The 26,938-nt window shown below is 46.9% G+C and overlaps 1 protein-coding gene across 1 annotated transcript; it reads left to right on the top strand.

The window, feature by feature from the left end:
• The first annotated feature begins 213 nt into the window (after window positions 1-213).
• Window positions 214-25,682, top strand: ARL5B (ADP ribosylation factor like GTPase 5B). The gene is made up of 6 exons (XM_038755770.1): window positions 214-288; window positions 12,927-12,987; window positions 17,153-17,300; window positions 18,385-18,468; window positions 20,617-20,768; window positions 23,011-25,682. Exons 1-6 carry the CDS (start codon window positions 243-245, stop codon window positions 23,057-23,059), a joined length of 540 nt encoding a protein of 179 aa, XP_038611698.1. The 5' UTR covers window positions 214-242; the 3' UTR covers window positions 23,060-25,682.
• The last annotated feature ends 1,256 nt before the right edge of the window (window positions 25,683-26,938 follow it).

Here is a 26,938-nt window from a genome sequence, read left to right as displayed (position 1 = left end):
GCCTTCCAGTCTGCACGTGCGCATGCGCTTCGCCGTCCTCGGGCCCGGGCCGAGCCCGCCAGTCTGCGCTTGCGCGCCCGCGGGTCAGTCCAGGGCGAGCGCCCTGCATTCAGCAGCTGGTCCTTTTCCTCCTCCTCTAATTCTTCTTCCTTTTCTTCTTCTTTATTTTCTTTTTCTTCTTCTTTTTCTTCTTCTTTTTCTTCTTCTTCCTCTTCTTCCTCCTCCTGGGCCCGGGCCTCCCCATGGGGCTGCTGTTCGCCAAGCTGTGGAACCTCTTCTGTAATCAAGGTGGGGACGGGCCTGGGGCTGCAGGCCAAGGGGGCCTCTAAACTCCTGCTCTAGCTCGGAATGTGTCTTTTTATTAAATTGTCCTCTTCCTGGCGTTTAGTACAGTGCTCTGCACCCAGGAAGCGCTCAATAAATAGGGTTGAGTGAATGGATAATAGGGTGGGGATGGGCCCGCCTTGGGGGCTGCAGGCTAAGGGGGCCTCAACTCCTGTAGACTGGAAGTCCTCAGTGGGCAGGGAAATGTGTCTTTTTATTAAATTGTCCTCTTCCTAGTGTTTAGTACAGTGTTCTGCACCCAGGAAATGCTCAGTAAAGGGGGTTGAGTGAATGGATAATGGGTGGGAATGGGCCGGCCCTGGAGCTGCAGGCCTAGGGGGCCTCTAAACTCCTTCTCTAGACCAGAAGTCCTCAGTGGGCAGGGGAATGTGTCTTTTTATTGTTAAATTGGCCTCTCCTTAGCGCTTAGTACAGTGCTCTGCACACAGGAAGCGCTCAATAAATAGGGTTGAGTGAATGGATAATTGGGTGAGGATGGGCCGGCCTTGGGGCTGCAGGCTAAGGGGGCCTTAACTCCTGTAGACTGGAAGTCCTCAGTGGGCAGGGGAATGTGTCTTTTTATTAAATTGTCCTCTTCCTAGCGTTTAGTACAGTGCCCCGCACCCAGGAGGTGCTCAGTAATGGGGGCTGAGTGAATGGATAATAGGGTGGGGATGGGCCGGCCTTGGGGCTGCAGGCCAAGGGGGCCTCTAAACTCCTCCTCTGGGCCGGAAATCCTCAGTGGGCAGGGGAATGTGTCTTTTTATTAAATTGTCCTCTTCCTAGCGTTTAGTACAGTGCTCTGCACACAGGAAGCGCTCAATAAATAGGGTTGAGTGAATGGATAATTGGGTGAGGATGGGCCGGCCTTGGGGCTGCAGGCTAAGGGGGCCTTAACTCCTGTAGACTGGAAGTCCTCAGTGGGCAGGGGAGTGTGTCTTTTTATTGTTAAATTGGCCTCTCCCTAGCGCCTAGTACAGTGCTGTGCACACAGGAAGTGCTCAATAAAGGGGGTTGAGTGAATGGATAATAGGGTGGGGATGGGCCGGCCTTGGGGCTGCAGGTCAGGAGGGCCTCTAAACTCCTTCTCTAGACCATAAGTCCTCAGTGGGCAGGGGAATGTGTCTTTTTATTGTTAAATTGTCCTCAGCGCTTAGTGCAGTGCTCTGCACACAAGAAGTGCTCAATAAATGGGGCTGAGTGAATGGATAATAGAGTGGGGATGGGCCGGCCTTGGAGCTGCAGGCCTAGGGGGACCTCTAAACTCCTTCTCTAGACCAGAAGTCCTCAGTGGGCAGGGGAATGTGTCTTTTTATTGTTAAATGGTCCTCTCCTTAGCGCTTAGTACAGTGCTCTGCAAACAAGCAGTGCTCAATGAATGTGGCTGAGTGAATGGATAATAGAGTGGGGATGGGCCGGCCCTGGAGCTGCAGGCCTAGGGGGCCTCTAAACTCCTTCTCTAGACCAGAAGTCCTCAGTGGGCAGGGGAATGTGTCTTTTTATTGTTAAATTGGCCTCTCCCTAGCGCCTAGTACAGTGCTGTGCACACAGGAAGTGCTCAATGAAGGGGGTTGAGTGAATGGATAATAGGGTAGGGATGGGCCGGCCTTGGGGCTGCAGGCCAAGGGGGCCTCTAAACTCCTTCTCTAGACCAGAAGTCCTCAGTGGGCAGGGGAATGTGTCTTTTTATTGTTAAATTGGCCTCTCCTTAGCGCTTAGTACAGTGCTCTGCACACAAGAAGTGCTCAATAAAGGGGGTTGAGTGAATGGATAATAGGGTGGGGATGGGCCGGCCTTGGGGCTGCAGGCCTAGGGGGGCCTCTAAACTCCTACTCTAGACCAGAAGTCCTCAGTGGGCAGGGGAATGTGTCTTTTTATTGTTAAATTGTCCTCTCCCTAGCGCCTAGTACAGTGCTGTGCACACAGGAAGCGCTCAATAAATGGGGCTGAGTGAATGGATAATAGGGTGGGGATGGGCCGGCTCTGGGGCTGCAGGCCAAGGGGGCCTCCAAACTCCTTCTCTACACAGGAAGCCCCCTTTGGGCAGGGGACTGTGTCTGTTGATTGTTGTGTTATCCTCTCCCCGGCGCTTAGTACAGTGCTCTGCACACAGAAAGTGCTCAATAAATGGGATTGAGTGAATGCATGCCGGGGGGCGGAGGGGGAGCTCTCAACTCCTCCTTTAGGCCGGACTCTCCCTCTGGGCAAGGGGTGTGTTTAGTAATAATAATAATGATGATGGCATTTATTAAGGGCTTACTATGTGCAAAACACTGTTCTAAACGCTGGGGAGGTTACAAGGTGATCCGGTTGTCCCACAGGTGACTCACAGTCTTAATCCCCATTTCACAGAGGAGGTAATTGAGGCCCAAAGTCACGCAGCTGCCAATTGGCGCAGCTGGGATTTGAACCCATGACCTCTGACTCCGAAGCCCTTGCTCTTTCCCACTGAGCCACGCTGTGTCTGTGGATTATTGGCTTCTCATCATCATCATCATCATCAATCGTATTAATTGAGCGCTTACTGTGTGCAGAGCACCGTACTAAGCGCTTGGGAAGTACAAATTGGCAACATATAGAGACAGTCCCTACCCAACAGTGGGCTCACAGTCTAAAAGGGGGAGACAGAACAAAACCAAACATACTAACAAAATAAAATAAAAATAAAATAAATAATAAAATAAAATAAAAATTCTCCCAAGCGCTTCGTATAGTGCTCTAAGATACAGTAAGCGCTCAGTAAATACCATTGAGTGAATGGATGGCAGGGTGGGGGTGGGCTTTGGGGCTGGAGTCCAGGGGGGGACTCTTAAGTTCATCCTCTAGCCTGGAAGCTCCCTGTGGGCCGGGGATGTGTCTGTTTATTGTTGTTTTGTCCCGGGTTGCTTGTCCTGGATGGGGTGGGGATGGATGTAGGGGTCCCCAAGGCGGGGGGGTCCCCAAGGGTCCTGCCCCTGTCCAAAAAAGTGATTTTATCCTCATCCAGGCCAGAAGCTCGTTGTGGGCACCGGTGATTGTTGTATTGTACTTTCCCCAAGCGCTTAGTACAGTGCTCTGCATTTAGCAAGCGCTCAAAAAATGCCATTGATCGTACCCTCCCAAGAATTTATTGCAAGGCCCTGCATTTAGGAAGTGCTCAGTAAATACCATCGGTCGATGGCACTCTCCCAAGTGCTTGGCGCAGTGCCCTGTGCATAATAAGAGCTTAATACAATTGAATGAAAGGGAACGTATCTGATTTTGTTGTATTGGACTCTCCCAAGCGCTTAGTACAGTGCTCTGCATTTGGCAAGCGCTCAAAAAATGCCATTGATTGTACTCTCCAAGCGCTTAGTACAGTGCTCTGCATTTAGCAAGCGCCCAAAAAATGCCATTGATCGTACTCTCCCAAGAACTTAGTGCAAGGCCCTGCATTTAGGCAGCGCTCAGTAAATAATGTTGGTCGATGGTACTATCCCAAGTGCTTAGTACAATGCTCTGCGCACAATAACAGCTTAATACAGTTGAGTGAAAGGGAACGTATCTGCTGATTTTGTTGTATTGGACTCTCCCAAGCGCTTAGTACAAGTGCTCTTCACTTAGTAGGCACTCAAAAAAAATGCCATTGATTGTACTCTCCCAAGCACGTAGTACAGTGCTGTGCATTTAGCAAGCGCTCAAAAAATGCCATTGATCGTACTCTCCCAAGAACTTAGTGCAAGGCCCTGCATTTAGGAAGTGTTCAGTAAATACTGTTGGTCGATGGTACTCTCCCAAGTGCTTAGTACAGTGCTCTGTGCACAATAAGAGCCTAATACAATTGAGTGAAAGGGAACGTATCTGCTGATTTTGTTGTATTGGACTCTCCCAAGCGCTTAGTACAAGTGCTCTTCACTTCGTAGGCACTCAAAAAAATGCTATTGATTGTGCTCTCCCAAGAACTTAGTGCAAGGCCCCACACGCAGTAAATTCTCAGTATATGCCACTGGTTACTCTCCCAAGTGCTTAGTACAGTACTCTGCATTTAGCAAGCACTCAAAAAATGCTATTGATTGTACTCTCCCAAGCGCTTAGTACAGTGCTCTGCATTTAGCAAGCGCTCAAAAAATGCTATTGATCATACTCTCCCAAGAACTTACTGCAAGGCCCTGCATTTAGGCAGCGCTCAGTAAGTACCGTCGGTCGATGGTACTCTCCCAAGTGTTTAGTACAGTGCTCTGCGCACAATAAGAGCTTAATACAATTGAGTGAAAGGGAACGTATCTGCTGATTTTGTTGTATTGGACTCTCCCAAGCGCTTAGTACAAGTGCTCTTCACTTAGTAGGCACTCAAAAAGATGCCATTTGATTGTACTTTCCCAAGTGCTTAGTACAGTGCTCTGCGCACAATAAGAGCCTAATACAATTGAGTGAAAGGGAACGTATCTGCTGATTTTGTTGTATTGGACTCTCCCAAGCGCTTAGTACAAGTGCTCTTCACTTAGTAGGCACTCAAAAAAATGCCATTGATTGTGCTCTCCCAAGAACTTAGTGCAAGGCCCCACACGTAGTAACTGCTCAGTAAATGCCACTGGTTACTCTCCCAAGTGCTTAGTACAGTGCTCTGCATTTAGCAAGCGCCCAAAAAATGCCATTGATCGTACTCTCCCAAGAACTTAGTGCAAGGCCCTGCATTTAGGCAGTGCTCAGTAAGTACCGTCGGTCGATGGTACTCTCCCAAGTGCTTAGTACAGTGCTCTGCGCACAATAAGAGCTTAATACAATTGAGTGAAAGGGAACGTATCTGCTGATTTTGTTGTATTGGACTCTCCCAAGCGCTTAGTACAAGTGCTCTTCACTTAGTAGGCACTCAAAAAAATGCCATTGATTGTACTCTCCCAAGCATGTAGTACAGTGCTCTGCATTTAGCAAGCGCTCAAAAAATGCCATTGATTGTACTCTCCAAGAACTTAGTACAGTGCTCTGCATTTAGCAAGCGCTCAAAAAATGCCATTGATCGTACTCTCCCAAGAACTTAGTGCAAAGCCGTGCATTTAGGCAGTGGTCAGTAAATACCATCGGCCGATGGTACTCTCCCAAGTGCTTAGTACAGTGCTCTGCGCACAATAAGAGCTTAATACAATTGAATGAAAGGGAACGTATCTGCTGATTTTGTTGTATTGGACTCTCCCAAGCGCTTCGTACAAGTGCTCTTCACTTAGCAGGCACTCAAAAAAATGCCATTGATTGTACTCTCCCAAGAACTTAGTGCAAGGCCCCACACGTAGTAAATGCTCAGTAAATGCCACTAGTTACTCTCCCAAGTGCTTAGTACAGTGTTCTGTACACAGTAAGCCCTCAATAAGTACATTTGATAGTATTCTCCCAGGGCCTTAGAACGGCGCTCTGCACATAGTAAGCGCTCAGTAGAAACCATTGATTGGTGATTTTGAATCTTTCATTCGTTGTCGTATTTATTGAGCACTTACTGTGTGCAGAGCACTGTACTAAGTGCCTATCAGTAACTGTAACCGAACTCCCGGGCTCTTTCCACTAGGCCACCCTGCTTATTTTGTGTCTGCCTCTCTCTCTCTCTGGACTGTAAAAGTTCCCTGAGGCCAGGGATCGGGTCTCTTACCTCTGATGTCCTCCCCCGAGTGCTTAGTATATATGTTTGTACAGATTTATTCCTCTATTTATTTCTTTATTTATTTTACTTGTACATATCTATTCTATTTATTTTATTTTGTTAATATGTTTGGTTTTGTTCTCTATCTCCCCCTTCTAGACTGTGAGCCCACCGTTGGGTAGGGACCGTCTCTAGATGTTGCCAGCTTGGACTTCCCAAGCGCTTAGTGCAGTGCTCTGCACACAGTAAGCGCTCAATAAATGCGATTGATTGATTGATAGTACAGTGCTCAGCACACAGCAGGCACTCAATATGACAGAATGGTATTGTTACGTGTTTAACAGATTCTGCAGTGATGGTCGTTATTAGGAATTATCGTTATTATTCGTGTACATTACTGTCCGTCTCCCCCTCTACACTATCAGCTCATCTTGGTCGGGGAAAAGTTCTGCCAGTTGTGTTCTGTTGGCCTCTCCCAAGTGCTTAGTACAGTGCTCTGCACACAGTAAGAGCTCAATATTATCAATATATATATATTACACATATATGTAATATACATATTAATATATACATATTATATTATGTATATACACATAAATATATACATATTTATTACTCTATTTATTTATTTTACTTGTACATATCTATCCTATTTATTTTATTTTGTTGGTATGTTTCGTTTTGTTCTCTGTCTCCCCCTTTTAGACTGTGAGCCCACTGTTGGGTAGGGACTGTCTCTATGTGTTGCCAATTTGTACTTCCCAAGCGCTTAGTACAGTGCTCTGCACATAGTAAGCTCTCAATAAATACGATTGATGATGATGATGATGATATATTGATATACATTATCAATATATATATTGATATACATTATCAATATATATTGATATGCACTATCAATATATATTGATATATATTATCAATATATATTGATATACACTATCAATATATATTGATATACATTATCAATATGTATTGATATACATTATCAATATATATATTGATATACATTATCAATATGATTGATAACTGAGAGATATGTTGAGCCCTTCTCATCTCCCCCTTTTGGACCGTGAGTTCCTCCTTGGCAGGGAACAGGTCTACCAGCTCTGTTAGAGTGTACTCTCCCAAGAACAGTGCTCTGCACATAGTAAGCGCTTAATAAATGCCATAAAAAAAAAAGTACTTCAAACAGTGCTCTGCCCCCCAGAAGTGCTCAAGAAAGAGCACTGACTTTGTCACGGAAGCTGGAACGATAAAACGGGAACTCAGTTTAGGATTCGGTGATGGGTTTTCGTATTGTCACCCTTGTACTTCCCAAGCGCTTAGTACAGTGCTCTGCACACAGTCAGCGCTCAATAAATGCGATTGATTGATTGATTGATTGAAAGGGCGAGCTGAAGGTGCTCCTGGTGAATTGATCCTCTTGCCTGAACTGTAGTACTGTAACCCCAAAGTGGAACCAACAGGGTAAATGAGCCCTTCCAACTAGAAGATGCAATTACCTCTTCTCTAATTAACACATTAAAGCAAGGACTACAAGTGGATTAATGTCATTGCATCTGTTCCTTTAGAAAGCGATTCAGTAGTTTTGCGCTGTTCCAGAACAGTGGAATATTGATACTTGTACTCTTGTTCCAGGGGAGAATGTGTCACCGTTAGAAAATTTTTCAGAGTAATTTTTCCAGCTGGCATTCAGAGTTCACTCCGGAACGTTATTCATAACCCCTTCCCGCCTTTTCCCCCGGAAAAAGCTCATCAAACAGTTTATGGGTGCCGAATTATGTATAGGACTTTGTATAGTGATTGGAATTTGTGTGCCGTAAAAATAGCACCCTTCAAAGAGCCTCTGTTTAGGATAAATTGGAGTTTAGCCAGAAGTTAACCGTGGGTTCTGTTCATTCTTCGTCTTGAATCCAAGATACGAGCCACAGAGAGTGTTATCTTTGTAATATTTAAGTCTCGTTCGTCCATCAAAAGTTTGACTCCTACTTAAAAAAAATACATTTCAGCCTATATTTGTCTTTCCATAGCCGTTTGGAGGAAATCAATGGTTTTTATTGGGCGCTTACCATGTGCAGAACACTGTCTTGAGTCCTCAGGAAAGTACAAATATGAAAGAATAGGTATAGATGATCCCCGCCCACAGGACTTTACACAAGACGGGGAGACTGATGTTAAAAAGAGTTACGGGCGGAGATGTATGTGAGCTTTAGGGCTGAGGAGGAGGTGACCTTCAGGGTGCTTAAGGAAAACAGGCCCATATGCATAGGTGACCCAAAAAGGAGGAAGAAAGGACAGGGAAGCGAGGGCTTAGTCAGGGAAGGCCTCTCGGAGGAGACGGGATTTTACTAAGGGTTTGTAGATGGGGAGAAGTGGTGGTCAGATATGAAAGGGAGCAGGGTGGATTTGGTTCAAACCAGAGGAGGGGACGTGGGCAAGATAGACGAGATCAGTGTGATAGCTGTAGTAAGTGATTTATGCAGTAGTAACACGTTGAAGAGCCGCTAAATGTCATCTGCAGAGGAGTTAATTAAAAACTGCCAGCTGTTGGAGAGTGAATGTATATTTTCAACTGTTCCAAGATCTAGAGTTTTCAGAAGAGTTTTCAGAAGTGGAAAATACAAGAGTGATTTTTTAATAATATTCACAGAACCCAAAATCGAGAGGAGTCCCCCACCCCAAGGCAGTGGGTATCATTTTTAGCAAACGGACATGTGAATTTCTTTTCCAATCATTTTTTCAGTTCCCTAACCTCTGTAGCCCATTGATCACGAGTGTGGCCATTCTGTTTTCTGTTCACAGGAGAGGCCTGGGTTCAGGAATTTCTTGAGTTTGGGGAAACTCCAGGTCTTTAAAAGAGAATCTTTTTTTTTTTTCTGTCTTTTTTCTCTTTGAGGCCCAGAGAAGTGAAATGACTCGCCAGAGGTCACACGGCAGACAAGTGGCAGAGCTGCGATTAGAACCCAGGTCCTTCTGACTCCCGGGCCCGGCCTCTATCCACGAGGCCACGCTGCCCAAGCTCACGCCACGGTTGTTAATCAACCCAAGGGCAGGCCCTTCTGGTGACCAGGCTGTACGTTTCCCTCATCTCTCCCACAGCCCTGATGTTCCCACTTCCTGTGCTCTGGTGGGAAGGGTCCTTAGGAATCAGAGGACCTGGATTCTAATCCCGGCCCCACCACTTATCTGCCGGGTGACCTTCGGCAAGTCACTTCACTTCCCAGCGCTTAGAACAGTGCTCGGCACATAGTCTTACCAAAGCTAACAAATGCCGTCATCATTATGATTCCCTGGGCCTCGGTTTCCTCTTCCGTAAAATGGAAGTCAACCCCTGTTCTCCCTCCTATTTAGACTGGGAATCCCATGTGGGACGGGGACTGAGTGCAATCTGATGATCTCCATAGTGCTTAGAATGGTGCTTAGCATTTAACTTTATTATTACTGTTATTATTATTATTATTAGGTGACCTTCAGCAAGTCACTTCACTTCCCAGCTCTTAGAACAGTGCTCGGCACATAGTAAGCGCTTAACAAATGCCGTCATTATTATGATTCCCTGGGCCTCGGTTTCCTCTTCCGTAAAATGGAAGTCAACCCCTGTTCTCCCTCCTATTTAGACTGGGAATCCCATGTGGGACGGAGACTGAGTGCAATCTGATGATCTCCATAGTGCTTAGAATGGTGCTTAGCATTTAACTTTATTATTACTGTTATTATTATTATTATTAGGTGACCTTCAGCAAGTCCCTTCACTTCCCAGCTCTTAGAACAGTGCTCGGCACATAGTAAGCGCTTAACAAATGCTGTCATTATTATTATTCCCTGGGCCTCGGTTTCCTCTTCTGTAAAATGGAAGTCAACCCCTGTTCTCCCTCCTATTTAGACTGGGAATCCCATGTGGGACGGGGACTGAGTGCAATCTGATGATCTCCATAGTGCTTAGAATGGTGCTTAGCATTTAACTTTATTATTACTGTTATTATTATTATTATTAGGTGACCTTCAGCAAGTCCCTTCACTTCCCAGCTCTTAGAACAGTGCTCGGCACATAGTAAGCGCTTAACAAATGCCGTCATTATTATTATTCCCTGGGCCTCGGTTTCCTCTTCTGTAAAATGGAAGTCAACCCCTGTTCTCCCTCCTATTTAGACTGGGAATCCCATGTGGGACGGGGACTGAGTGCAATCTGATGATCTCCATAGTGCTTAGAATGGTGCTTAGCATTTAACTTTATTATTACTGTTATTATTATTATTATTAGGTGACCTTCAGCAAGTCCCTTCACTTCCCAGCTCTTAGAACAGTGCTCGGCACGTAGTAAGCGCTTAACAAATGCCGTCATTATTATGATTCCCTGGGCCTCGGTTTCCTCTTCTGTAAAATGGAAGTGAACCCCTATTCTCCCTCCTATTTAGACTGGGAATCCCATGTGGGACGGGGACTGAGTGCAATCTGATGATCTCCATAGTGCTTAGAATGGTGCTTAGCATTCAACTTTATTATTACTGTTATTATTATTATTATTAGGTGACCTTCAGCAAGTCACTTCACTTCCCAGCTCTTAGAACAGTGCTCGGCACATAGTAAGCGCTTAACAAATGCCGTCATCATTATGATTCCCTGGCCCTCCGTTTCCTCTTCTGTAAAATGGAAGTCAACCCCTGTTCTCCCTCCTATTTAGACTGGGAATCCCATGTGGGACGGGGACTGAGTGCAATCTGATGATCTCCACAGTGCTTAGAATGGTGCTTAGCATTTAACATTATTATTACTGTTATTATTATTATTATTATTACTAGTATTTTTTGACCGCACCCTGGATGGCTGTTCAGAGCCCACCAACGCTCTCTCCAAATGGCAAAGGACTCGAACCTCCTTGCACAAGCGATTCTTTCTCAGAGCCCCTCACGCTCATCAATGATGGGTCCCCTTCAAACCTGAGGACCTATTCCAGTCTATCCCTGGAATTCTAAATGCCGAAATCCAGCTGATAGAACAACAATGAATACAAATTCCCCATTAGTAAGAGTAATAGTAACTCCACCTCTGATTTCTTCCTACAACCCAGTCTGCGCACTTTGCTCCTCAAACGCCAACCCACTCACCCTACCTCGATCTGTCTCTCTCGCCGCTGACCCCTTGCCATTCTTCTTGGAGCTCCCTTGGGCAAGTCACTTAACTTCTCTGTGCCTCAGTTACCTCATCTGTGATATGGGGATTAAGACCGTGAGCCCCATGTGGGACAACCTGATCACCTTGTCACCTCCCCAGCGCTTAGAACAGTGCTTTGTACTTAGTAAGCGCTTAGCAAATACCAAAATTATTATTATATCTCCACCTCTCTAGACTGTGAGCTCCTTGGGGGCAGGGTATGTGTCCGTTAAGCAAACGAGCTTTACTTGCTGCCATTTCTCTTGACACATGTAAGCTCCTTGAGGGCAGGGATTCTCTCTACCATCTCATAGCGCACTTTCCCAAGCGCTTAATGCGTATCATTGATGGATAAGATTGTCAGCTCCCCGAAGACAGGAATTTACCCTTTTTCTTCCAACGTACGCTCCCAAGCACCGCACTCAGATGCTCAGTGATTACAGTCGCTGGTGATATCTGTTAGTCATTTTACCTAGTTTTTTATCTGTTGACGATTATTGTGCCATCCCTGGAGAGGAGACCTTGGTTATAAAAAGAGAATATTTTGTTTTCCCTAGTCATCGCTCGTGTTTTCCCCTCCGTCCTGGAAAAATCTCCGTTGCCACCCCACACGTTCCAAACACACAAGCTTCCCGGTTCATGACCTTGGTCGTCTTGTCCTCTTGTGTCAGCGGGATCTCAGAAACGGATGTCTTGCGGGTCTGGGGTCGAGAAGCGGCATGGCCTAGGGGATAGAGCCCTGGTCTGGGATTCAGAAGGACCTGGGTCCTAATCCCGGCTCCGCCACTTATCCGCTGTGGGACCTTGGACAAGTCACTTCCCTTCTCTGGGCCTCGGTTAACTCATCTGTAAAATGGTAGGACGGGGATAACGTCCAACCCAGTTTGCTTGTATCCACCCCATTGCTAAGTACAGTGCCTGGCACATAATGAGTGCTTAGCAAATACCACAATTATTATTATAATTATTGTTGCTATTATTATTATCCCCATCATGGACTAATTACTCACAGAGCTGGAAAATGAATGACGGGGAGGGAAACAGGTTGGTTGAGACCAACTACATGCCTCACCTCTCCCTGATTCACGCAGGACTTGGAAGGAAGGAGTTTCATCATTTTGTCGGGGGAGAGACTATCCTGGGCCTGATGAGTGAGAGCAGTCGATCCATCCGTGGTATTTTCCTGAGCGCTTACTGTGTGTGGAGCCCCATACTAACTACCAGGGAGAGAATGCAATAGTGCTTGCGAGTAGCAAGGTTGCAGCTTGACATCAAGGACTGTGTGTGCTTTGAGACGCAGCGTGGCCCAGTGGAGATAGCACTGGCCTGGGATTCAGAGGACCGGGGTCTAATCCCAGCTCCTGTACTAGTCTGCTGTATGACCTTGGACAAGTCACTTCACTTCCTTAGGCCCCAGTTCCTTCATCTGTAAAATGGGGAGTACAACTCCGACCCCTGTGTGGGACAGGGACCGTTTCCAACCCGTTAGCTCCGTGTCCATCCTTGCTCTTAGTACAGTGTCTGGCACACAGTAAGCACTTAACGAATACCTTAAAAAAAGAAAATGGGAATGTTTCAAATGAACTTATGAATCCCAAGGGAATCAGGTTCCATTCCCCCCCCCCCCCCCCCCCCAACAAAGACACCCCTTAAAAAGACAAAGAAAAGCAGCTAAGAGCAGGCCTTCAGTTGGGATCAGGTTAATAAAACACGACAGCAAGCTCAGCATAATACCAGCCAAACCTTTTGGTTGTAGCAGCCTAGAAATGATTAGTCAATCCTACTGTTTTCTCAGATCCGGTTTACTGTAGGTGATTATTGGTTCTAGACTGATAGAGTCATTTTTTTTTTCCTCTGGCAGAACACAAAGTGATTGTCGTGGGCTTGGATAATGCAGGGAAGACCACCATCCTCTATCAGTTGTAAGTATCCCCCTGCCTTTAGAACGATAACCAGAACAGTGCCAGCGCTTAGAACAGTGCTTTGCACGTAGTAAGCGCTTAATAAATGCCATCATTATTATTATTATAACCACCTCTTGCTTAAGAAGCAGTAGTAACCGTGGACCCGGTCCCGGAGGAGAAAACAGCCGAGAAAAAAGCTCTAGTTTTTATTTAGAAAGACATTTGTCCAGTGCCCATTTCTGGAAACCAAAGCGACTGAGCAAACGGGAATTGGGGCGCCTCAGTCGTTGTCTAGCAACAAGCAAGTTGTGGGCAGTAAGTTACAAACCGGCGAGAGGTGACGGTATTGACCGAGGCCTCTTCCACCGGGAGCGTGGGGCGGGGCAGTTTTGTGTTACATCAAAAGCCACGTTTGCCCGGGTGGCTAATGCCCGGGTGGCTAATGCGGAGGAGGCTGACATCACAACCAGGGAGAAATACCGAGAGTGCTGTCGAAAACCCTGTCACAGAAGACTGCACGAAAGGAGGTGGAAGAGACTTTCAGCAGACCTCCTGTAGACCAGAAGCTCGTTGTGGGCAGGGAATGTCTCTGCTTATCATTATTATTATTATTATTATTATTGTGATGTGTCATCGAGTCATTTCTGATTCGTAGCAGCTCCATGGATCAATCAATCAATCAGTTAATTGTATTGCGCGCTTACTGTATGCAGAGCACTGTACTAAGTGCTTGGGAAGTACAAGTCGGCAACACATAGAGACAGTCCCTACCCAACAGCGGGCTCACAGTCTAGAAGGGGGAGACAGAGAAACATACTAACAAAATAAAATAAATAGACTAGACAAGTAACATAGAGTAATAAATATGTACAAACATATATACATATATACAGGTGCTGTGGGGAAGGGAAGGAGGTAAGATGGGGGGGATGGATATAACTTCTCCAGAACTTCCTGTCCTCTACCAGGAGAGTACAGGAAGAAGCAGCATGGCTTAGTGGAAAGAGCACGGGCTTTGGAGTCAGAGGTCATGGGTTCGAGTCCCGGCTCCGCCACATGTCTGCTGTGTGACCTTGGGCGAATCACTTAACTTCTCGGAGCCTCAGTTACCTCATCTGTAAAATGGGGATGATGACTGTAAGCCCCCCATGGGACAACCTGGTCACCTCGTATCCACCCCAGCGCTTAGAACAGTGCTTTGCACATAGTAAGCGCTTAACAAATGCCATCATTATTATTATTATTATTACCATAATCCACAACCGTTCTAATGGTTCTTCCGTTATCGTTGTTATGGTCTCTCTCCATTTAGCTACTGGTCTGCCTCTCCCACATTTTACCTGGATTTTTCCTGGCATTAGTATTTTCTCCAGAGAATTAGTCCTCCTGATTGTGTCCAAAATGTGCTAATCGAAATCAGGTAATTTGGCCTTCCAGATTACTCTGCTGGATAATAGTGATGGTATTTATTAAGCACTTACTATGTGTCAAGCACTGTTTTAAGCGCTGGGGTAGGTACAAGCTAATCAGGTTGGACACAGTTCCTGTCCCGCATGGGGCTCACGGTCTCAGTCCCCATTGTAAAGGTGCGGTAACTGAGCCACAGAAAAGTGAAGTGACTTGCTCAAGGTCACAGAGCAGACAACTCTTTCTTCAGCACTTTTCTAAGTCCTGGGGTAGATCAGCATGGCTCAGTGGAAAGAGCAGGGGCTTTGGAGTCAGAGGTCATGGGTTCAAATCCTGGCTTTGCCAATTTTCAGCTGTGTGACTTTGGGCAAGTCACTGAACTTCTCTGTGCCTTAGTTACCTCATCTGTAAAATGGGGATTAAGACTGCGAGCCCCCCGTGGGACAACCTGATCACCTTGTAACCTCTCCAGCGCTTAGAACAGTGCTTTGCACGTAGTAAGTGCTTAATAAATGCCATTATTATTATTAAGTTGGGGAGCTGGGATTAGAACCCATATGTGGTCCTCTCCCAAGCTCTTAGTACAGCGTTCCGCACGGAGGAAGCGCTCAGTAAAAACCGTTAATTGGAGCAGAATTGAAAGGACGTGAAACGACTCTTTCAGTCTGTTGATCACCGCATCTCCCGTTCACTTTTCAGAGCCGGCGAGGCGGCATTCCTTGTGGAGTCAGTGAATCAATCAGTGGGATTTGCTGAGCACTTAATTTGTGCAGAGCACTGTAGCAAGCCTTTGGGAGTCAGGAGACATGTTCCCTGCCCACAACGAGCTTGTAATCTAGAGAGGGAGATGGACATTCGCCCCACTCGGTGAAATACATCCGCCTCGGAGATGTTCATGTTTAAGTTCAAAATACCAGATGTGCCAGTCAGTACGACGGGGCGGATGGTTGTTCTCAGAGCCGCATGTTGGGAAGGTGACCGTTCATTTAGCCAAATTTATTGAGCGCTTACTGAGGGCGGAGTGCTATACTACGCTCTTGGGAGAGTACCGTGCAACAGACCATTTCCATGCCCACATCGAGCTTACAGTCTAGAGACGAGTTTTGAGTCTACCGCTACAGGCCGGCCAGAAATCTTCACCGAGACAAGTCTCTACGGAGACTTTCGTTGGAAGACTGAGCCGGCCTTTTGGTAGCTTTGGTTTCCCCGTTCGGACACCTGTATATATGTAAATATGGTTGTACATATTTATTACTCTATTTATTTATTTATTTTACTTGTACATTTCTATCCTATTTATTTTATTTTGTTGGTATGTTTGGTTCTGTTCTCTGTCTCCCCCTTTTAGACTGTGAGCCCACTGTTGGGTAGGGACTGTCTCTATGTGTTGCCAATTTGTACTTCCCAAGCGCTTAGTACAGTGCTCTGCACATAGTAAGCGCTCAATAAATACGATTGATTGATTGATTGATTGATTGGCTTCTGGAACGGGATTACCTCTCCGTCTTCCTTCTCGTCTGTTACGGGTTGATTTAGGGATCGTGAGGTCGCTTTACTAAAAAATAGATCCGATCCGATCGATCCGGTGGTTAATTAGGGCTGCCCCCTGAAGTTTCCCAGCCTTGGGCAAAACCAGAATTCTGCGGCCCTGCCGCGGCGGTAATAATGATAATAATTGGGGTATTTAAGCGCTTACTAGGTGCCCAACATAGCGGTCTCTTCACTAGGCCACACTGCTTCTCAGTAGTTCCTCTGCTTAAACCATCCTGTATCCAGATTTGAGTCTGGGAAGACTTATTCCAAACTGAGTCTATGGATGGGGCTGCTTAAGTAGTGGGAACTAAGAGAACCCCCACGAGAAGCAGCGTGGCTTAGTGGGTAGAGCACGGACCTGGGTTCTAATCCCGGGTCGGCCATGTGACCCCGGGCAAGTCGCTTCACTTCCCTGGGCCTGAGTTTCCTCATCTGAAAAGTGGGGAGAAGAATGTTAGCCCCAAGTGGAACGGGGACTGTGTCCAACCTGATTAACTTGTATCTACCCCAGTGCTTAGAGCAGTGCTTGGCACACAGTAAGCGCCTAGCAAGTATCCCCGATTATTATTATAAACAGTGCTGTGCACACAGTAAGCGCTCAATAAATGTGATTGAATGAATAAATGAAGAAATGCCATTTAGGAAGAACCCAGAGTAGCTCCCTGTACCACTGTCACAGTGATGAAGCGGACATTGCGAGCCCACTGTTGGGTAGGGACTGTCTCTATATGTTGCCAACTTCTACTTCCCAAGCGCTTAGTACAGTGCTCTGCCACAGTAAGCTCTCAATAAATACAATTGATTGATTGATTGAGTAGCAGCAACCTGAAGCAACACAACACCAATCTCACCCCAATTATAGACAGTCCTTCACCGTGCACTTTGGAAGCAAGGAGCAGCACGGCAGAGAGGCTAGAACACAGACCCTGGTGTCAGAAGGTCTTGGGTTCTAATCCTGGCTCCGCCACTTGTCTGCTGGGTGACCTTGGGCAAGTCTCTTCACTTTTCTGGGCCTCAGTTGCCTCATCTGGAAAATGGGGATTGAAACTTTAAGCCCCACGTGGGACGGGGACTGTGTCGATCACATTCTACTTGTATCCACCCCAGGACTTAGTACGGTGCCTGGCACATAGTGCTTAAAATATACCGTTTATTATTATCATTATTAAACTGCAAATATAGCCCACGCAGCAAGTCCTTAAAGATTTGCTGAGGAGTTTTTGTCCTGTTTCTCTTTCCATAGCCTAATGAATGAAGTGGTCCATACGTCCCCAACGATAGGGAGCAACGTCGAAGAAATCGTAGTAAAAAACACTCATTTTCTCATGTGGGATATCGGCGGGCAGGAATCGTTGCGGTCGTCGTGGAATACCTATTACTCCAACACGGAGGTATGCCTCATCTGACTCGAAAAGGAGAGTCCCCCTATATGACCTGGCTAGACTTAAGGGTTGTTTGGAAAAGGTGATAGCGTTCTGTTCCTTCTGATTGTACAGCAGTAAAAAAAAAATTAAGTGCGGTGGTAAAATGGACTAGTCAGGTTTTGGAAGGTTGAGAGTATTCTTTGCCAAGGATGAAAGAAAAGATACAGAGTGGCTCACTGAGATTTTTTAATAAGAATCCGACTCAGGTGGGAAAGCGGAAACTGACTCCTAGAGCCAATCCTTCCCGATGATTCAAGGTCTGGATCTGGAAGCAATTCCCTATGGCAATTCAGGGGCACCCACTGGCTTTATTTCTGCTTAATAGAATGACTGTACCGTAGAATCTCCCTTCCACAGTGACAAGGGCAGGATGGGCCTAATATCGAGGGGAAATGGTTGCCCAGGGCGCTTTCCGTCTTCGGCAAAGGGGTCTGTGATTAACAGGCTGAAGTCGGGTATCTGTGAAGTACACGGGGCTGTCAGAAACCGAGCAAGGTGTTCCCAAATCGCTACTGCTCATCAGCAAGACTTCAGAGCTCAGGGATTTGACACTAAGGAAGCTTGGCAGAATGTGAGCGATAGTAACGTCCAGTACTCCAGGTTTTTGAATGGGAAGAAATACATTCGGACCAGCTGCGGATTTTAGCCAAGGGTCACCACGGGCGTTAAAGAGAGGGCAGAATGGCCAATTGCCTCCACACGGTCACACCAGGGCCTCTGTGCCGTTTGAAACTGATCCAGCGCTTGGAACAGTGCATTGCACATAGTAAGTGCATAACAAATACCAAAATTATTATTATTCAAACTTGGAATCACTTCACGGCCGTTCAACACCTGAATTCTGGAACCCGGCCCGATCTCACCAATGAAAAATGTGGTGAGAGGTGAAATCATCCAAACACCTTCTCCCTTGATTGACGTAAAACAAAAAAAAAAATGTGTTGCCTTAATTTGAGAGTGAGAGAGAGAGGGTGGTCAGATGCAGATCCAAAAAAAAAAAATGGTACGACTCAATACCTGAACAGTTTTGTTTGTTTTTATTTCTCCTTAGTTCATCATTCTCGTGGTTGACAGCATTGACAGGGAGCGATTGTCCATCACACGAGAAGAGCTGTACAGAATGCTGGCCCACGAGGTAATTCATTCAGACGTATTTACTGAGCGCTTACCATGTATAGAGGGAAAGTACAATTCATCAACAGATAGAGACAATCCCTACCCAACAACGGGTTCACACCGAAATTGGTTGCCTGCAGCCTTCCCTCGCAAACCAGAAGTTTTGGAGTGCCTTTGTTTTGTTAAACGTTGATGGTTCAGGTGGATGCTGGCGTTGTGCTTTAATCGGAATGAACTACGCGCTGGATTTTTGTCTACCCACTGCTTTGAACAATGCTTGACACATAGTAAGCGCTTAAAACCATTACCGAAAAAGGTTGATGAGGAAAGAATTGCAATCTTCACATAATGCAGGAAGGAATGGGTTCGTTCGGAGATCTGTTTCGTTGTTTTAAGAGCCATCACTGGATGGAGTCATAATCCGAAGTGATTTTACCGCACGACTCTTTACGACCGACTCTTTTTCCTTTTGGGGATCAAAGCCAGGTCCTTCTCCGTCTCCCAGGCACGGGCTGAAGCCACTGAACCACACTGCTTCTCTGCTAGGGTCACTGTGCCAAGTTAACGTGTTGCGACCGCCAGATCTACTGGAAAATTCCTCGCCTCTTGGAGGTTTTCCATTCACTACCACTTTTCCCTTATTTGGGCTCCAGCAAAGGTTCATGCCAGTGCCTAGTACTGGCATATAATCTGGTGCAGGAGATAAGAGCATTATAAACTGAATCCCATAATAGCCAGAAGAAAATGGGTGGCCTCTTTTGAAATGGGATTAGAGTACTTGTCTGTCACCCAAGCTGGCCTTGTGGCCTTATCCTTGATCTGTTTAGTGTTCGCCTTGGGCCGTTAGACTACCTTGCCAGAAAGAAAGGGCGAAGAAGACGTGTGGTCCAGTGGAGAGGGCTCGGGCCTGGGTATCAGAAGGATCCGACTTCTCATCCCGGTTCCGCCATTTGTCCCTTTGCAGTTCCTGGGGCGAGTCACGTCTTTGTACCTCAGTTCCCTCACTTGTAAAAATGGGATTTAGACTGTGAGCCCCACGTGGGACCGGGACTGTGTCCCTCCTGATTAGCTTGTACCTCCTCCAGCGCTTAGTAATTAATTAATGGTGGCATTTATTAAGCGCTTACTATGTGCAAAGCAGTGTTCTAAGTGCTGGGTTAGTAGAGTGCCGGGCCCATAGTAAGCACTTAAACACCATAAAAGAGAGGGAAGTCCGTATTTGTTCCCACAAATCGTTGTGCCAAAGCCACTTGGTAGAGTTTATTTGGGAAGTAACACAGCCTAGTGGAACAAGCACAGGCCCGGGAATTGGGGCCTGGGTTTTAACTCTGGCTGTACCGCCTAACTGCTGTGTGACCTTGGGCTAGTCATTTAACCTCTCTGCCAGATGGAGTTTCAGTACATGGTCTGTCTCCTACTTTGGAAGCCCTTTGTGGGACTTGATTATGCTGAATCTACCTCAGCACTTAGTACAGTGGGTGGCATGTAGTTAGAGCTTAACAAATTCTATTGATTTTATTTTTATCATTATTGTCATCATTATTTTGGAGTCAGAGGTCATGGGTTCAAATCCCGGCTCCGCCACTTGTCGGCTGGGTGACTTTAGGCAAGTCACTTCACTTCTCTGTGCCTCAGTTCCCTCACCTGTAAAATGGGGATGAAGACTGTGAGCCCCCCGTGGGACCCCGTGGGACAACCTGATCACCTTGTAACCTCCCCAGTGCTTAGGACAGTGCTTTGCACATAGTAAGCGCTTAATCAATGCCATCATTATTATTATTATTATCATTTGAGAGGCGGCACGGCATAGTGGATAGAGCACGGGCCTGGGCGTCAGGAGGTCACGGGTTCTAATTCTGGCCCCCGATTTGACCTTGGGCAAGTCACTTCACTTCTCTAGGCCTCAGTTACCTCATCTGTAAAATGGGGGTTGAGACTGTGAGTCCCACATGGGACAGGGACTTTGTCAACCCGATTTGCTTTTATCCCCCCAGTGCTTAGTACAGTGCCTGGCATATAGTAAGCACTTAATAAATACCTTATATATTATATAATATTATTTGGCCTTGAACAATTGCGTATGATTGCTCGCGTTAGAGTGAAGTTAACAGAGCCCCGCGGCGTATCGTAGCCGGTGATGATTGAGGGCTCTTCGTTTTGCCTGCAGGATTTACGGAAGGCCGCCGTGCTCATCTTTGCTAATAAGCAGGACATGAAGGGTTGTATGTCAGCGGCCGAGATCTCCAAGTCCCTCACCCTGAGTTCAATAAAGGACCACCCGTGGCACATTCAGTCGTGCTGCGCGCTAACAGGAGAAGGGTAAGTCGCCATCGTGCGTGGAAACTTCCATAAAATCTGCGGCCGCACCTTATTCTTTGACTGGATCCCGGTCCAGAGCCCAGGACCCTGGGGACTAGGCTTTCCGTTCAGCCAGGGTCTCGGGAGCATTTGTGGAGACAAATTCCCGAGGCTGATCGAATAGGAATTTCTGCAGAGATCCGTACCTCAAGAATTCCGATCCTGATGGCCTTTCCCTTTTTTCCAACATTTTCCCCAGCTTTCCCCAGGGTGTTCTCCCGGTCCTTTCGCCTCCTCTCCCTCAGGGTCTCTGGGGGACGGGGCAGCCGGATCCCCACGGTCGTTTCCCCCACTCAATCCCGGGACCCGGCTCCTGTGATGTGCCCCTTCTGACTCATCGCTCCAAACTTCCTGATCCCAAATGACTAAGGGGGCTCCTCCCCAATGCCCCGTCTTCCCCTCTGATTGTCTGTGCTCCAGGGGAAGCACCCCAGGTGCTTTATCCAGTCAACCTTTCCTGCTGGGAGGAGAGCGAGTTCCTCTGTGCATGAGATTCTGGGGGGTCCAACAGGCCATAAATCCGATGGATCGATCCGTCAGTCAATCAATCAGTTGTTTCGATGGAGCACTTACTACATACCAAGCGGTGGGGAGAGCCAAGTATGATAGAGTTGGTAGACACATCCCCTGCCCACAAGAAGCTTGCAGTCTAGATGGGGAGACAGGCATGAATACAAATACATAAATCACAGATCTGTACCTAAGTGCTGCAGGGCTGAGCATTTGTTAAGCGCTTAACCATGATGATGATGATAATAATAATAATAGTGATGGTATTTGTTAAGCTCTTAACCTAGGTGATGATGATGATAATATCATCTTGTACATATCTATTCTATTTATTTTATTTTGTTAGTATGTTTGGTTTTGTTCTCTGTCTCCCCCTTTTAGACTGTGAGCCCACTGTTGGGTAGGGACTGTCTCTATATGTTGCCAACTTGTACTTCCCAAGCGCTTAGTCCAGTGCTCTGCACACAGTAAGCGCTCAATAAATACGATTTGATTGATTGATTGATTGATTGAGCAGCGTGACTCAGTGGCAAGAGCACCGGCTTTGGAGTCTGAGGTCATGGGTTCAAATCCCGGCTCCGCCAGTTGTCAGCTGTGTGACTTTGGGCAAGTCACTTCACTTCTCTGGGCCTCAGTTACCTCATCGGTAAAATGGGGATTAAGACTGTGAGCCCACCGTGGGACAACCTGATCACCTTGTAACCTCCCCAGCGCTTAGAACAGCGCTTTGCACATAGTAAGCGCTTATTGCCACCATTACTATTATTATTATCCAAGGGCAATGCAGAGGGGAGTGGGGGAAGAGGAAATACGAAGGCTTAATTGGGGGGAATCCTCTTGGAGGAGATGTGCTTCTAGTAAGGCTTTGAAAGTGGAGAGATTGATGGTCTGGTGAATTATCGCCCCTCTGTACCAGCGCTTAATACAGTGCCCTGCACATCGCTTATCAGACACCCCCCCCGCCCCGGTGTTGCCATTCTCAAAAATAGCTGGGGAGGGTGGCGTGATTCCAGTAAGAGGGACTTGACGTGTTTTTTGAAGCTGTGCAGTGCTGTGGGGTGAGATATGGAGACCAGCACCCTGAGGCATTTCGTCCCTTCGGTCAGCTATTGTCTTGCCATCCAGTCGTTTCCTACCCATAGTGACACCACGGACACATCTCTCCCATGGAGAGATGCTCTCCATCTGCAGTCGTTCCGGAAGCATATCCGTAGAGTTTTCTTGGTTAAAAATCCGGAAATGGTTTACCGTTGCCGCCTCCCACACGGTAAACTCGAGTCTCCGCCCTCGACTCTCTCCCGTGCCGCTGCTGCCCAGCATGGGTCTAGCACTTGGGCAGGTGGTGTTACCGTCTTCAGCCCCCGTGTACAAGCTTATCCTCTCCTGCATCGGCCCCCCAAGCCCCCACAAATCACTCTCCAGAGTGGGCAGAGAGGCACCAAGCTTAGGGGCTGAGAACAAAGACCGAAAAGAATGTTATTTGCCCTCATTCAGTGTGTAACAAACTCCAAATGAGCTTTCCAGTTTTTGCCTCACGCTGAGCCTAAGCCCGCTGAATAATAAAACTCCCAAGCTTTATCGGAGAGCCCAGAAAATTTAGATGTCGAAACTCCCAGGGGACTGCCGACGGCCGGAAGTTTTCGCTGTTTGACAAGTCGTGGCATCCTTATTTTTTTTTTCCCCCCCGTTTCAGTTTATGCCAGGGTCTCGAGTGGATGGCTTCCCGGATTGACGTGAGATAACCTTTGGGTCAAAGAAGGACTGCTTCTATTTATTCTGTGACCGTGGACATTTCCCTGAAATCTCAGGCTGCAAGGGCAGCCGGCGCACGTTTTTATTTATAACAACTCAAACCTCTACGAGCGACACTTGAATCAAGTGCAGCCAAACCGGAACATCAAAGATTTTTTCAAAACTTTTTTTTTAAAAATGTATTCATCCTCATTTGGATGAACCTATCTTGTTTTGGCAACGAAGCTCTCCTGACCACGTACGTAGTCTGCTTCTCACAGTTGTTGCCTTCCGAGGAACGTTTATCATGATGTTTCCTGGTTTCTTTTTGTAACGTTGCAAAGAGGGGTTCGACCGAAACCCCAGTCCCTCGCTTTTCCCTGAGGCGTGGATAAGGGACTGAGGACCACCAGCTACTGCTTCTGGAGTTTTCCGGATCTGGAGGCCTACTTCTTTCCTCAGCCCATCTGCCGTCCGGGGAAGATATCGTGGGTCTGGGGAGGCTGAGGGTGCCGACTGATGCCGTTTTTTGAAGAATTGAATTCCCCGTGTGGTTGGAGGGCTTAAAGCCGGTTATCTCGGTGTCGGGTTGCCTTTGCTTTATCGTGGCATTGTTCATTCGGGAACTTTGCGACTCGTGGGGCAGGTGAAATGCCCAAGCGCATTCGTGATTAGCTTTCGAAACACCGAAGCGGGAGAAGCCCATTTGCCTTCCTCTGTCTGAGTCCCAAGGAAGTCAGGCTAGGGGATATCGGAATTCAGTGCCGTGTGATCCGGCTGGGCAGGTTCACGGGCGGAGCTTGGAAAAAGCACGGGCGCGGGAGTGGCACTGGAAAGGAAACCAAGCGACCAAAGACGTCTCTCGGAAGCGACCGCGCAGACCAAGCATAAACTCAGAGCGGTCCCCTTTCGTAGAAGAAACGGGTCGGCACCGACCGCCGACCAAGCCCGGTATCCTTAGGTGGAATCTGGAGGAGAGAACGAGGTCCGTCTTCATTTGAAATGCGTTTCCAGAGAGCGGCTTCTATCTCCAAGATGACTGCCCCGTCCAGTGTTTCGTTCGGCGAAGAGAATCGTGCATGCAGAGTTTCCAGGGAGCGTTTATTACCTCTTCGGGAAATGCGACAGAAACATTTTGCCGAGACGAAAGCCCCTTAGTACCAAGATGGGTCAGTTCAGACCCCGAGGTAGGCTAGAAAGGATGGGATCGGAAGAGCTGCGCCAGGCTTTTACGTCAGTATTCGTTTTTATTCGGTTCAAAAATGGGAGACAGTATTGTTTCCATCAGATGATGGAAATTGTTCCTTGATGACAGCCTTTTATTCGATAACCGTATCCTGTGTAAATTTGAGTCGACGATGTTTCGGTTTTATTATTTAGCCAGGACACGGTTTTATTTAGTTACAGGCTCTATGAAGCGCCAGTGGTATCGGTCTCCTTTCAGAGGCCAAGTCCGCCGGAATCTCAAACCAGTTAGGCACCTGCCTTTGCTTTCCATCAGGAATTGGCTTTTTGGAACCTCTTTTCCTAAGGATTCTGTGCTAAGTAGAGGGGATAAGATTTTTCTAGCCTAATGGATAATCAAGAAACGGCGAGACATGCCTGAATCGTTCTGCATACTTCTGGTGCGAAGGAAGTTTGTAAAAACACCATTTCAGCAAAAGCACATCTCTCCCGAGGTTATTTTCTACCTCGCTTAGACGATTTTACCGTCAGTGAATCTGTATGTCTAGCGGAGGGGAGTCGTTAGCCTTTTCTAAAACGAAAGCCCTCACTATTCCTTCATTTATCCTGAACCGAGAAGTTTGACATCTTTCTGGCTGACAGACGGTTTTACCTAATCTCCTTTGAAGTTTGCATTTGAAATATCACCTGTCCGACACTAAGCTCCTTTTTATATTAACAGCGATCTAGTAAAATGTTTTAAATAGTTGATTGTATTTTGACAAACTAGATTACCCTTGTAGATTGGAATCTTCTCGGTCTGAGTTGACGTTCCACGTCACGTTTGAAAAAGAAAATGCCTGGTCTAATTGAAGCCTGGAGGTCTGGTTTCATTTTAGCCCTGGGTTGAGGATTCACAGCTAATCTTTGTACGTATTTTGCGCATTAAGTTCATTGTCGACGGCCACAAAACCAATTTGAAAAAGCAGTTCATCCTTTACTCCCAAGAGAATACTTCCTCACCTGCAGATCCGACACTGAGGTATGCCCCCCTTCCCCAAGCTGTTTTTATCTATAGCAACGTTGAATATGAGCCACTGGCTCATGGAAAATGTAAGTTCATCATTGTAGAGTGCCTTGATTAATATGTAAATCGAATGGGTGTTTTAAGCAAATGGCAAATGTACCAGTACTCTCGATTCATCCCAGCCCCATAATCATCGGGTGGCAGATCTTCGAAGAATAGGCGATGATTTTCTTTGCGTCATGGCCTTCCTGTTTATTTGTGCCCAGAAGAACTATTTCTGCCCCGTGTCTTTGTGTTTTGTATTGTTCTTTCGCAGGATTCCTTTGTTCCCGCAAACAGCCAGGAGACAATCTGTTCACTGGGGAAATGGACAGGCTCACCTTTCCTCTCCCTTTCCCCCTCCCCTTCACCCCCATTACCAAAAAAAAAGTTCTCTCTTTGAAGTTTTCATGAAAGTGTATTGATCCAGCAGATGTTCGATTGGCCTGATGTGGTACTTCCACAAAGCTACGTCCTGTAGCTGCATCTACTAGCTTGGTTGAACTCCATCGAGCGCCTAGTACGGCGTTCTGCACAGAATGGGGGCTCAGAACGTACTCCCCATTGGCTGACTTTTTCCAGAATTTAGTCCAGAATCTTGAAAAGTGGGTTTCAGGACTGTTTTCTTTGAGCTTTTAATTTCAGTGCCCTGTGGAAAACCGTGCTGCTGCAACCCTCTGGTTTTGTTTTTCTGTTTTTAATTATTCGTGTTGTCTTCTGAAGAGGCTGAATCTGCTTTAGGCTTGCCTATGGATCTCTGAGAGTCGTTATCTGGCACTGTGCAGTTGGAACCACAAAGGAACAGATCTTACCTTTTACTTTTTGTTTGTTTTGGTGGTATTAAGTGCTTACTATATCCCAGGCATTGTACTAAGCCCTGGGGTAAATACAAGCTTATCGGCTTGGGCGTAATTCTTGTCCCACGTGGGGTTCAGTGTCCTAATCCCCATTTTCCAGATGAGGGAACTGAGGCCTAGGGAAGCGAAGTGACTCGCCCAGCGTCCCACAGCAGGCAGGTCGCGGAGCCGGAATTAGAACTCAGGGCCTCCGACGCCCAGGCTCTTTCCACCAGGCCGCACTGCTTCCTGGCCAAATCTCTGTTCACCCTCTTCCGAGCAATCTGTTGGGAGAGACGAGGGAACAGCCCCAGTTGCTCTAGATAAGTCTCAGTTGTCCCTAGTCAGGGTTTAGGGTGGGGGGTATCGCAGCAGGGCAAGGCAAGGGGGAAACAGAGGCCAGTCTTCCGCTGAGTGGTGTGGGGGGGAAGGGTCAGTGGCCGCTGTGAGTGACCGTTGGACTCTGAACTGATGGGCAAGAACCTCCCCTTTGGCCCAACTTTCTGGAGCCCCTAAAGTATTTATTCTTGCCCTCGTCTTTTTGGCTTGCTTTTTATCATTTAACCTGTTGTATGTATTCGCCATAGGCCCTTTCCCTCGTATTTTTAGTTTGGGAGCCCCTTGAGGGCCAGAGACTGTGTTTAATTTTCATTCCTATATATTTTTTTTCTTCCCACCCCTCAGGACGGTGCCATGCCCGCAGACACTCGATAAATACTGTTATTGGTACCCAAACCATAGTCACCGTTCACGTCCAAAGTGGAACAGTGAGAGGCGCCTGGTTTTCTAGACTCGAAAATGCAAGCTGGCCAAATGAAAGTTGT

Source organism: Tachyglossus aculeatus, chromosome 13, assembly GCF_015852505.1.
Source record: "Tachyglossus aculeatus isolate mTacAcu1 chromosome 13, mTacAcu1.pri, whole genome shotgun sequence".
NCBI classification, from domain to species: domain Eukaryota; kingdom Metazoa; phylum Chordata; class Mammalia; order Monotremata; family Tachyglossidae; genus Tachyglossus; species Tachyglossus aculeatus.
This window is presented reverse-complemented; position numbering and strand designations above follow the sequence as displayed.